This window comes from Amborella trichopoda, chromosome 8 (assembly GCF_054954075.1).
Source record: "Amborella trichopoda isolate Santa Cruz 75 chromosome 8, AtrichopodaSantaCruz75HAP2 v2.0, whole genome shotgun sequence".
NCBI lineage: Eukaryota > Viridiplantae > Streptophyta > Magnoliopsida > Amborellales > Amborellaceae > Amborella > Amborella trichopoda.
The window spans coordinates 1,392,594-1,405,093 of NC_142343.1; the positions used below are offsets into that span (position 1 = coordinate 1,392,594).

Below are 12,500 nucleotides of genomic sequence, written 5' to 3' on the forward strand. Positions count from 1 at the left end.
CTATATTAAATTTTTGTGAGAGTAAAGCACTTAAAAATTTTAGAGAAAGAAATTACCTCAAAAATTTTAGATACACAATTTCAAATTTTAAATTTTGGATAGAAAGGATATTAAATTTTAGAGAGACAAACCATGTCGAATTTTAGAGAGAGAAACTATCTCAAAATTTTCGTAGATACACTATCCCAAATTTGAGTTTTAGAGAGAGAAAATACATACAAATTTTAGAGAGATAAATTGTATCAAGTTTGTTACCAAACAATGGACATAGGAGTGATTGCAAGGAATCGATGAAGTTTGTATAGTTTATCCAAACAAGAGATTCGAGGAATCCATGACAAAAATCCTTGATATTGAAAATCCATAAATTTCTTGGGATTTCAAATATCTAAGATTCTTAATTTCCTTTTATCCAAATGGGCTTTTAGAACTTCCATCAAAATTAAGTTTTGTCCTGCCTTCTAAGGTAGAATCACATGTTAGACTTGCTTTTTCCTAGCCGGTTAATACACTTAATTTTTTTATCGAAGTGCTAGAAAAATCTGAGGCATTGCAGCTCCAACTTTGCTTGATTTAGCTCAAGAAATTTATCTTTTTTAGACGAATTTATCAAAGTTCGTATTAGGGATCAGCTATTTAACCTTTTACCTATATCTTTTGCTATAATTTTGAAATACCCATCAAAATACACATGACCATGAGTTGGAATAGTTGAAAAATGACAAGTTGTCGAATTGTTGAAAAGTTTCGGTGTATTTTAATAGACTTCTCTTCTTTTATATAAGGGTGAGGTTTGTATAAGGCACCAGCACCTCAAAATATAATTAAAAGATGTATTTTCATCTAAACGTCTATTTTTCACCCCTATAATGCAATTGAAAGCTCCAAAAATAGTACAAATCTAATGGATCTATGAGCAATTGGAAATGGACGGTCTAGATAATGTGTTACAAAGTACACTATTTTTGGAACTTGAAATTTATTTTTTCTTTCATATCCATATATATCCATGTCTAGATAATCAATTGGAAAACTTTCTAATAACGAAACAACCTTTTTCAATAGGTTTTTGGGGTGTACCTTACTTCTATATTGTTGACACCTTATGTAATCTTTTTCCTTTATATAAATGGTAGTTCGAAATGTTTGTCCCCGAACCTCTCCAACCATCATGTAATTGCTTGGACCAGTAGCAATCCTAAGTTGAGGAGCAGGAGAGATTAAGAGCGTTTGAGGATTAGCACTCGAAAATGAAAATGCACGTCTTGCAAAATGTAGAGAGAGAGAATCCTTTAATACGGATTAGCACTCGAAAATGAAAAATGCATGTCTTGCTAAATATAGAGAGAGAATCCTTTAATACAAGAAAGTCACAATTACTTCCAACCATCCCACGGATAAATGGCCAATAGATGTGTCCGTACGAAATGGAAATAAATGTCACAATACACATTCGTTTCAGAATCCAATGGAATAGATTCTCTTAAAACAAACACGCCTCCTCAATCTTTACCATCCAATGGATACCACCTTATTTTTCATTTCATTTTTTGGAAAAATAATACTTCAGTGAAGTCCAAAAATTGAAAGTAAACACACCTCCTCAATCTTAACCATCCAATGGATACCACCTTATTTTTCCCTTCATTTTTTGGGAAAATAATACCTCAGTGAAGTCCAAAAATTGAAAACCAAAGCAATAACCAAATCGCCACTGTATGCCCCTAAAATTTTAACCAAAAGAATGGAATTGCAAAATCACATTATATTTTTTATGTTTTCTTGTTGTTTCAAAGAATAACCTCGAATTTTGAGTGTATTTCTCTTCTTTTTTTTGCCCTGTTTATCTATCTAGCTATGGATTCCCCCTTTAAAGGCACCACCAAATGTCCTCCCAAATCTATTTGGTCCCTCAAATTGGATATGGCGAGCAAGAAATTTAGGACATCTTTGCTTTTGCAAAGAGGACACCAGCAAAAAGACCTGATCAAAAGCATAAAAACAATAATTTCATCATCGTAAGAACATTTTCCCATCTAATTGGGATTGGCTAAAAATTAATAATCTATTAGAGAGAGAGTGAGAACTAAAAATTTGAAGCCTTGGGTTGTAGATTATTACCAAATAGTATGCTGAAGAGGTTTGGCGTGCTCAGTGGGACTTTAAACAGAAGTATACCGGCAATCGATATAGGAATTTTGTTTAAGGATCCCACCAAACTGCAGAGAGAGAGAGAGAGAAAGAGAAAGAGAGAGAGAGAGAAAGAGAAAGAGAGAGAGAGAGATCAATGATATATCCCACAGCATGAAGGAGCTAATGAAAAGCTCAGTAAATGACAGTAAAATTATCAAAGTCGAACAACGAAAAAAGAGAGAAAAACGAACCTGTAAGTTGTAGGGCCAGTTTGGTTTAAAAACCAAATAGAGGTGAAGCTGATGGCGAGACCAAGTAACCCACTAGCAGTTGTCACCACCCAGAACACGGGCGTACTAATCACATCTCTATCCAAGGCAACAAAATAAAATTATGTGAACACAAATCTCTATTTCATTAGCACATCTACAGTAAGTACCTTTGACCTTTAGGACAGGGAGGTTGCTATCAGCCTTAGTTGTTAGATGTAAAATCGGGTGGCTGGGAGTGTACCACTGACTACAATAGGAGCACCACTGACTACAATAGGAGCCTGAGAAAACTTTCCTCGGATTACGGGAGAAAAAGGCACACTCCGGCCATTCAACTTTACATCCAACAGCTTGAGGTATTTGTGACCTTTTCATATGAAAAGTACTCATCTCATTGCATGTGACCCCTATTACATAGCATTTAAAGTCATAGCATATAAATCAGATCATCAGAAGTGGAAGATCGTCAGAAGTGGCAGACGAGCACTTACAAGCCAAAAACATATTCCCATTCTCTAGAGAGAATGATCAGGAATAAGGCGAAAGGTAAGGAGAGTGAATTGTTGAGCAACACCATTGATACTTCATTTAGAGTTCCGGACTTTGTTGTTTGCTTTGCTATGTCCATAATCCGACGCAATGTCAGCTGTCATAGAATTGGCGTATGCAAGGTTACTTTCGCAGCATTTGAACCTTAAATCTTTGTAGGAGGGGAAAAAAAAACAAAGAAAGTTTAAATCCTCATAAGGCTTTTCAGCCTCTCCAAAAAGACAGCTCGCAAAATTTGCATCCTCGTAAGACTCAGATGCCATTTTTCGGTTCTGCATATTCAGAACCACATCACAGACCTTTCTGAGGAAATGGAAAGTGTATAACCCAATGGACAATGGGATAACCTGGGTCCAATGGATCATGACTATAAAATGAAATGATGGAATTTGTGCCAGAACAAGACATGACCCCATTGGTAGGTACCCTACTCCCTCCACCATCCATTAGTTCATGGGACGTTAATAACCCAACAGGCTATGCTCTCCCCATAGGCCTTTGACGTATACTCTCCCCTTGTGAAGAAAGCCAGGAAATGTGAATCAAATTGAAACCACAGAAAGGTGATAGAACAAAATAGAACAATCTAAGACAGAGATGCATCTCTAATGGAAAGGAAGACCAAAAAGAATCCAACTACAAAGATACATACAATCTCTCCCATATAATGTAAATAAGAAAGGCTGTTTCTCTATATGTAAAATGGTCTGATGCTTCAGGTCATCCTATGTGGATGATTATATTTGCTTGGGAATATTTTTTATGGAAAAGCTCCAAAGTATCTCTTAAGAGTTATTTTCCAACAGAAATGCTTCCTACCTCTTAGTCTTTTTACCAATGGCTTCATTGTAATAGTAAAATACGAATAAAAGATAAAGAACTCATGAGCTCTTTCGTTGTGTATTCTAAACACTGTTGGGAACAGCTTTACACATACCCACCCATTTGTAAAAGTCATGGCAAACAGTGGTGCATGGACCACCAACACATTCTTAGCTCTTCTCAAAAGCTGGTCTTTTAAACCTATGCTTAAAAAGCCGTTCCAACTCGAGTCATCCACAAGCAATTTGAACAGGGACCTAACTTTCTCAACAACTTCTTCACTAATTTCTGTTTCCTTTTCTTACAATCCTTCAGTTTTATTTATATATGCCATTGATGTACTGAACTCATGTTTCCATAATGTAAATACGAATAGATATTAATATCCTGTTATTATATTCTTCTGATGATGAGGTTTTCTTTTATTTGAAAGTATATTCATGATATTTTTCCCACTAAAAGCGGGAAAATTTGCCAAAAATTTTACTCAGTGATTTCTTTAGTCAGCCCATCAAGGCATTTGGAAGCAATGTGACATGCAGTACGTATCCACTGTAATATATATGTTGTTGTATTGCTAATTACTATTCTTTCCCCTCTTATTTTTTAAATGCGATTCTCAGACTGGCTCACAAAAAGAAAATCAGCGCGCATGATACAATCCATCAGCAACCAATAGCAAACATCTTAAAAATTGCATCTCTAGATACTAATAAAGGACAATACCGATGTTAAAGACACTTACTGCATAGCTTGCAGTAAGGATGCAATTCAATGCTTGCCATGCATAGCCCATTCCGTCAAAAGTAAGATCTGTGATGCCTCCACTTATAGCAGATATTATCTGCAAGAATTTAATGGAAAGTAATCAAGCACAAAATCCCTACCTGCTTTAAATTGATTTGTAAGAACCTGAAAGCTAAAGGCCTAAAACCTAATCTCTCTCTTTAATCGTCAACAAAGTTTAACCAAGGATTCTTTGGGAATCTCATTAAAATTCATCCCCCAAGAAAACACAAGAATTACAACAATCGGTTATGAAGAACATGAGAATAATTTTTATAACCAAAAAAATAGGAACATACCATAAGAACTAAAGCAGCCCAGACTTTTGCATTCTGATGCTTCCTAAACATATATATTTCTCCAATTGCTGTCAAGATATTTGTCACATTCTTTAAAATTGTCACCATGGCAATATTTATGTACTTCAAACTGCAACATATTAAAAAATGCAAATATAAAGAAATCAACGAACAATAGAAGAGGAATGCAACAGTTTGAAATGCAACCATGAAACATAGATCTATATGAATTATGAACTCATTTTTTTAATGCCTCCTCATTAAACCCATACATATAAACACCTCACAACAAGCTTTTACCAGCTGATTTTGAGGGAAGTTGTATAATGTCTATTCACTAAAGCGTTTCTACAATTTCATTATACAGAACCAAAAGAAACGTTAGAGTTTTTTACCACTAAGACCAATATCCCGCATTTGCCCCGAAGTACTTAATGGGCCAATCAGGTCAACCCTAAAAATCCCAAAGCTCATGTTTGAAGCTTCACTTGAAGCCAGCATTGGAACAAAAAGAGCACTCTAGGGTGCAAGGTTTTGAGATGTTGTTTCAGTGTTTCTCTTTTAAATTGAAGGCCCTCACTAGATTATAAAAACAATTCACTTGTGCCTAGGTGACATGTGATCCATTAATTTTGTAATTCACAAACTATCAAATAATTTTTCTCTGACAATTCTCATTGAAGACATAATAATATCCACGATATCCTTTCGCATTGCACGAAAGATATCCAAATGACAACTCAAAACTATGCATTAGATGCATAATTCTGAAGTTTGATAAATTATCTTATGTATTTAATCATGGATTCATAAACTATCTAATCAACAGGAAGCCACTGTCGATCAGGTTCAATACCAGGCAAAACAGGTCACTTAATTCATGACATCTTGTCACATTTGATGATTATATGAGCTTTTCCATCACTCGTTTCAGATAAATAATAAATACGATGTTTCTGAAATGTTTGGTTGGTTTCTACATGCCATAAGATTTTCATACTCCTATGAACATCTTATTTGGATAAGCTGCTCTAACAAACAATTTTGACAAAGAAAATCCACCCAACCCAGATATTACCGCACCTGTACATGCCTGTTACGAGCATACCAACAAATATTATATTGACGGGAGTCCAGACGCGAATCAGCTTCCAAGTGATCTTTTCAGTTGAGACTAATCCAGTGAAACTCAATGCAATAACAACTAGGACACTAACAAGATTCTGCAACACGTAAATAAAAACAAATTCTCAGCACAATTACAGGGAAGGTTTGTATAAGGCATCAACCTAAATTAATCAAAGTAAGGTGCATCTCAAAACTATGCCGAAAAATGCACTTTCGGTGCCGGAAAGCCTTGTGATGGCATGAAAATCTATCATCAGTCCTAATTATGAAATTTAAAGCTCTAAAAATGGTGCATGTCAAGTAGATCTATAAACAATTCTAAAATTTGAAAATAGATGGTCCAGCACACACACGTGCCAGCATACACTCATGTGCGCATGCACATGGATGCACACACACACACACACACACAAAACACCCCCTTCCCCTCCCCGACATCTTAGGGCTGCCCAGGTATCTGGGCGCCAGACTAGGCAGCCGCCTAGACGGTCAGGACCCCTGGCTGCCCAGGCAGCTACCTCCGCTTTTTTTAACACTGATGTCATTTACTTGCAGTGACAATTTGTCGGGGGGCCATTCCTCACAATTTTTTGTGCACCTTCACTCCTGATTCACTTGATTGCAATATCATAATTCTCATATGGTTTACTGAGCATCAAAAAACAAATTATAATGAAGTGGATCGTCACTTTATTTAAGATGAGAAACTTGGACCAAACAGTTTTCCAGTAATTGGCCGAAACAGTTAAATTGTCCTGGTGAGAGGATTACTAGAGAAGAGAAAATGACTTCCTAGAGTATCAGGATAATACCTCAAAATACTATAAACAACAAGGAAGGTGAGAAAAGCTCAAATAGAAATATTAAACAAAGGTAGTTCTCTGTATCATGTGACCAGATGGAGAAAGAGAGAGAGATATCTTCTGACGCCCAGCCGTAGTTTAAAAGAGCGAGTTGATCAGGAGGGCCTAATTTCAATTTCAAACTAACCAATTGGTTTCCAGGTATTTTATAATGAAAGATCTGGCAAAAATGGTTTGTCCAAGCAAAACTGGAGAGGATCAAATGGGAAGTGCTGCATATGTGACCATTCCCATATGTGCATTCCTTTATGAAAGTAACCATATCAATTAGAAATAAATTGAAGGAATCAAAGAAGACTTGAGCTTCACAAATATACGTCATGTCAATTACCTGGTAAAACATTAGTGATACTCCTGCATTGAATCCATAACTTGAAAGGACAACCTTATTAAGTAATATCATGCTGCAAGAGGAAAGACAATACGCTGCTCCAGATATAAAGGCTTTGGATTTTCTTTCAGATCCACGATGCCCTTTTTCTGTTTCATTCTCTACCCCATCGTTCTCTAGGTCAATATCACTGGGTCCTGCGTGGGTTTTAGTTAATGATCTGCATACAAACAGAACAACTCTTATTTGTAAACCTACTTGAGTCCATACATAAATTATTTAATTAAAAGCACTTTGTTCGCTCACTGGATATTTCTAGATAGTTAAATTTGCACCCCAACATGGTCTCTCGAATCCTTGCAAAACCAAATGGTGTTCATTTTCCAGTAATCATAAACACAAAATAAGAAGCATGTCCAGAAAAGTTCAAGATGAACTATAATAATGGCCAATGGAAATCACATAGTAAATTTCTTCTAGATTTTTCTCACATACTGCTATTTTAAATTTTTAATCCCAAGCAATCAAGGAACATATTGATACAAGATAATAAAAAATAACAAAGTCAACACCAGAGAGTTGGCTATTAAATATAACACAAACTCATGGAAAATGTGCACCGCTAAACTGATTAATACTAGACATAAATATGGAATGCCACCTGTAAGCTGTTGCTCTTCTAGCAATATTGGTTGGAAGGTTGATGAATGGTCCTTGCTTCAGAAAATTATGAATAATCTTGCAAACAATGTTATCTCTTTCTCCGTTTGTTACTGCCCCATTCATATCAGATAAATCAGCTTTCTCAATATCCTGGTCAGCAATTGGATCTGATGCACCATTCAAAGTCATGATTCACCCTGCAAAAAGATGCATCATAACATCACACTCAGTACAATAAGAAATTACCAGTGTGGCAGTGTGTTCAACTGCCAGCACCCAACACAAACTCTTGCCAATAAGGAATTCTAGCTTGGCATAGAAAATTGTATAATGAAAACTGCAGTCTCAAGTCCCTCACAGTTATATCCCAGCCGACAAAAGTGGTTTATCCTTTAATGTTCGTGGATTTCAACGATAGCCACGATATGGGTCAATGAAATATAGAAGAACAATAAATTGGTTTCATTTTCTATACTTCTGAGGTTATCTTCTTCACGTATGTTTTATTCATCCAAAATTGACAATTGACTGATCTAACTCATGATGCCAAAGTATTCAGATAACCAACCACATGGTTTTCTTTACAACAAATGACCGGGGAACAAATACAGAAAACTGACCTCAATCTCAAGCAAGAGGCAGCATCATGCCAAACCCTTGGTTTTGAAGCACCAAGTGCCTTAACTTCCCAACATAAGGGTAATGATATTCAGTATCAGAGTTGACCTAGATTCCAAGCCCATAAATTAATAGAATCCCTCTGAAAGTTCTCGACCTTCACTACTTCCAGGGATACACAGGTCACAACTCATAAAGGCTCAAAATCCCAATCTCTGAAAAACATCTACTGAATTGGAAACTCTCAAGAGCTGTTTCAATCTGAAGCCTGCATTTAGTAGCAGAGAGATATTAAAAGGGGGAGCAATGAAATTGAACATAAAATCATCCATTTGCAGTCAGAGAATATAGGGATGAACTACAATTAGAATGCATCCCAAGAAGATCTTTAAGTAACCTAAATGCCTTTTCAGTTTTGACATTCCGAGCACATGAAATGCCCATCAAATGTGTTTGGAAAAAAAAACGGGCTCATTAGAGGAACTTGGGAATTCAAGTCAATAAAGTGATTTTGGGAAGTACTAATGCTTCACATGACAGAGAAAGGATCACAAGAAGTGCTCAAATACCAAAACCTACTAAGCAAGCAAGGATATCATCAGCCGCAAATCTCCATTAATGAAACAAACCCTTGCCTCAATGGATGATCAGCAAAAACTGCAGTATCACTAAAATAACCAAATAGTGAGCTCAAATATTCGAGTTTTAGCTTCATTAGGAGGATTCTTGTTCCTTGAATGTTATAAATAATCGGCCCAAAACATAGTCAAAGCTCTTGCAGTCATCCCGAAGCTTCTTATAAAGTGCAGAATCAACAAGAACTAATAAACAATTTGCCTAAATAGGGACTAAATTTTCAAGGGAAAACATAATTGGATGAGATCAGCATTAGTTACACAGTAATTGACTAAAGGGTCATAATTATGTATCACTACATCCATCAGAAAAACGAGTCTTTGACACAATCAGAAACATTTCCAAAGTACTTAAGTCCTATAAAACAACCATTAATCTCGCACTTCTCGTGAAACCTTGCCCCGAGTTAATGATCAGCCAGAAATCAACATTGCTGCTCTGGAAAACTCACTGTATTAGAAAATAACTGATATTACACAGATCAATAATTACACAAACCAAAAAATGTCACTAAATCCGGTAAAATATGTTCCCAAAAAATACATTAAATATTATCAGTAGGAAATAAAGCTAAAAGACACTAAACCTAAAAGACACCACATCTGGAGTAAAAAAACACCATCAAACATTAAGGAATCAGAAATTTCACAAAAACTAGCCATTAAACCTGGTCCAGAAAGTGTTCTCAGGTGCAAAAGTTTTCTGCGAAACTATTCTAAGTGGATATTGCGTTTGTTAAAGCAAAGTCACGCAAGTGGCGTGAAAATACGGTTTTTGTTTCAGAAAAAGCAAGAGAAAAGGCGAGCTAAAGGGCACAATATTCGAACCAGTGGACTTACTGGTCACGTAAAGGCGAGGTAGGCAGCGCAAGGTATGGATCTGATCGCCAAAGCTCGAGAAAAGCAGAGCACCGCCATGGCCAAGCTCCTCCATTTTAATGGAGAAAGCTCTGATCCCGATGCATTGGAGAAAAACCCCAAGTTTCCTAAGAATCCGAGATTCTAGGGAAAAAACAAACGGCTTAGAGAGTTGACACATGGCTTGTTCGAAGCTTTGCAAATGCTCTCTGTTCGCTCTTTAATGGCTCACGCTAAGTCAAACGCTCCATTAAAGCACCTCGAGATCGAGAGTTTCTTCGAGATTCAAGTTTAAACTCTTTTTCATTTATTTGTTGTTGGTGGAGATCCCGGGTTCCTTCAAAATTCAACCTGAACATGCTTTGTCTCACTCTCAAATTTTGTTTGCTTCTGATTTCTTTGAATAAAACAAGCAAATTTTCAGAGATGGAATAGAACGAGAACGTTATCGTTTGTGCACAAACGTCGTAAGTATCGCCTGCCGTTAGATATAAAATGGGACGGCTGATAGTAGGCGTGGCAATGTACCCAACTAGACACGGCACCCAACAACACGTAGGACCGGGGACCTGACGTGTGGACCGAACTTAGGTCTAGGCGTGGGTTCAAATTTTGGACCCAAAAAGTCGGGTCAGGGTCCAAAAACCTTAACCCAAGTACTATTCGGGTCCGGCTCTAGGAGAACCTGACCCGAACTTGACCCATTGGCACCTACACATCCGGCAGCTCGATTTCTCATCTAGGGGCTATTATGACCCTTTCCCAATAGGATTGTGGTTTATATTGTTAGTCAATCAACCAAAATAAGATGCATTTATAAGTCTTGTTCAAAGATGTAGTTTTGGTGTCAGAAACCCTTATGGTAGACTAAAATTTTATTTTTATCCCTAATTATGAAATGTAAAGCTCTAAAAATAGTACGGATTGAACACATTTACAAATACTTGAAATTTTTGAAAATTGACAACTTTTTTACAAGATGAACAAAAAGAACATGAAATCCATATTTTTCCATATCCATCTATCTCGACTTCTAGATGATCAATATGAGAGTTTTTCAATGTCTGAACAATTTTTTCGAGTGGATTTTTGAGGTGGGATTTACTTCTATTTATTTAAGAGACCCGGTTTCTATGCGGCCAAGCCCGCATATGTATAATTGCGGGCCTCTTAATAAATCTATTTTTGAAATAGATTTTAAGACTTAATTTTTAAAGACATACAAGCTCTAACATGGAGATCATGAATATGAAAAAATAAATAAATTTTAAAAATTAAAAATAATAATTCTAATAAGAAAACATTTAGACCGTTAGTTTCTAATGCTTTTAGATTAAACACCTACTTACGTCCATCTTAAATACTTTACACTTACTAGACCGCATACACTTACTAGACCGCATATGTAGAAATGCGGTCCAGCCACATAAACAATTTTATCTAAAGTTCTAAACCAATCTTCATGAACAAACCAAACACACACCATCTTTTAAGATAAGGGGCAGCAATAGACCGGGTGGCCGGCCCTAAAAAATTAAGTCCTGGGCCACCAAATGTGGCTGTGGGCCACGGGCCCTTAAATTTTTCATCAACCCTATCTGCGCTCTGAGCCAGCCCTCAAGGCAGTAGGGCCGGGCCAGCGCCTCAGGCCCGTTGCCACTTTTATTTAAGACCAAACTTCATTTACGATAGACATGCATATTTTCCCTCTCATAAGATCAATCATGAAATCTCTCTCTCTCTCATCTACTAACGCACACTCGCTTACATGCAGTAGGGTGCATCGTTGGTTGTAAGTGGAATATAGCTGATTTCACCCAAAAGAATTTGGTCCAATTTTTTATGGCTTCGTAAGTCGAGAATTTGTAAAATAATTGTGATAAAAATCTATCAAAAAAGGTTATTTCGATGCTGAAAAACATTCTAACTGATCTCAACCTCGAGATATATAGATGAGGAAAAACAAAAGATTTTAAAGTTCCAAAAATGGTATGTATTGTAATAACATTATTTATCCTGTCTGTTATCAAGATTTTCATTTGTTTATCGATCTCCTCGATCCGTAACATTTTTTGAGTTTTTGATGCAATAATTAGATGAGAAGTAGATTTTCAAGTCATCATTCAAATTTTCTAACCAAATGAAACGAACTGTGGAGGTGTTTTAGGTCCAACACCTTATATACAAAGCGCACACATTTTCCGAAGTATGTCCAAATCTCAATATGGCAAACAGGGAACAATTTGTAGAGCATTTATTATATGTAAATCAAAGCTATTAAATTGGAATAATAACTTTTGCTATTTCAATTTTGATGATATTAGAAACTCTTATCAACTTTGTCATTTCTAAAATATTAGTTTTTCATTGTAGTTAGTTTGAATTTATATTCACCGGTTTCAATAAAAACTTTTAGTAATAAATATTATATATCTGACATATTAAGGGAAAGTATATAATGAGACGATTTACTTTGATACAAGGTCGTTACAATTGATGTTGACTATTGGATGTGAAATTGGGTGGTGGCTACATTTATTTCA

General features: G+C 36.1%; 1 protein-coding gene across 9 annotated transcripts; it reads right to left on the minus strand.

Annotated features, from left to right (window-relative positions):
• Window positions 1-1,316: 1,316 nt before the first annotated feature.
• Window positions 1,317-10,435, minus strand: LOC18437889 (GDP-mannose transporter GONST2). 9 transcript variants are annotated; one of them, XR_016060248.1, is made up of 11 exons: window positions 9,940-10,421; window positions 8,467-8,732; window positions 7,845-8,043; window positions 7,184-7,403; window positions 5,945-6,084; window positions 4,862-4,991; window positions 4,503-4,620; window positions 2,897-3,051; window positions 2,385-2,501; window positions 2,122-2,219; window positions 1,317-1,983 (listed from the first exon to the last, which is right to left on the minus strand). XR_016060248.1 is itself a non-coding variant. In XM_020669671.2 (11 exons), the coding sequence occupies exons 3-11, from the start codon at window positions 8,033-8,035 to the stop codon at window positions 1,940-1,942; spliced, it is 1,194 nt and encodes a 397-aa protein (XP_020525330.1). In that variant the 5' UTR covers window positions 8,036-8,043; window positions 8,467-8,732; window positions 9,940-10,435; the 3' UTR covers window positions 1,317-1,939. The 9 variants fall into 9 exon arrangements, 7 of the variants coding, with proteins under 7 accessions (XP_020525330.1, XP_088729313.1, XP_020525331.1 ...); XR_016060247.1 differs by having other exon boundaries at window positions 2,897-3,105; XM_020669671.2 differs by having other exon boundaries at window positions 4,522-4,620; window positions 9,940-10,435.
• Window positions 10,436-12,500: the final 2,065 nt, after the last annotated feature.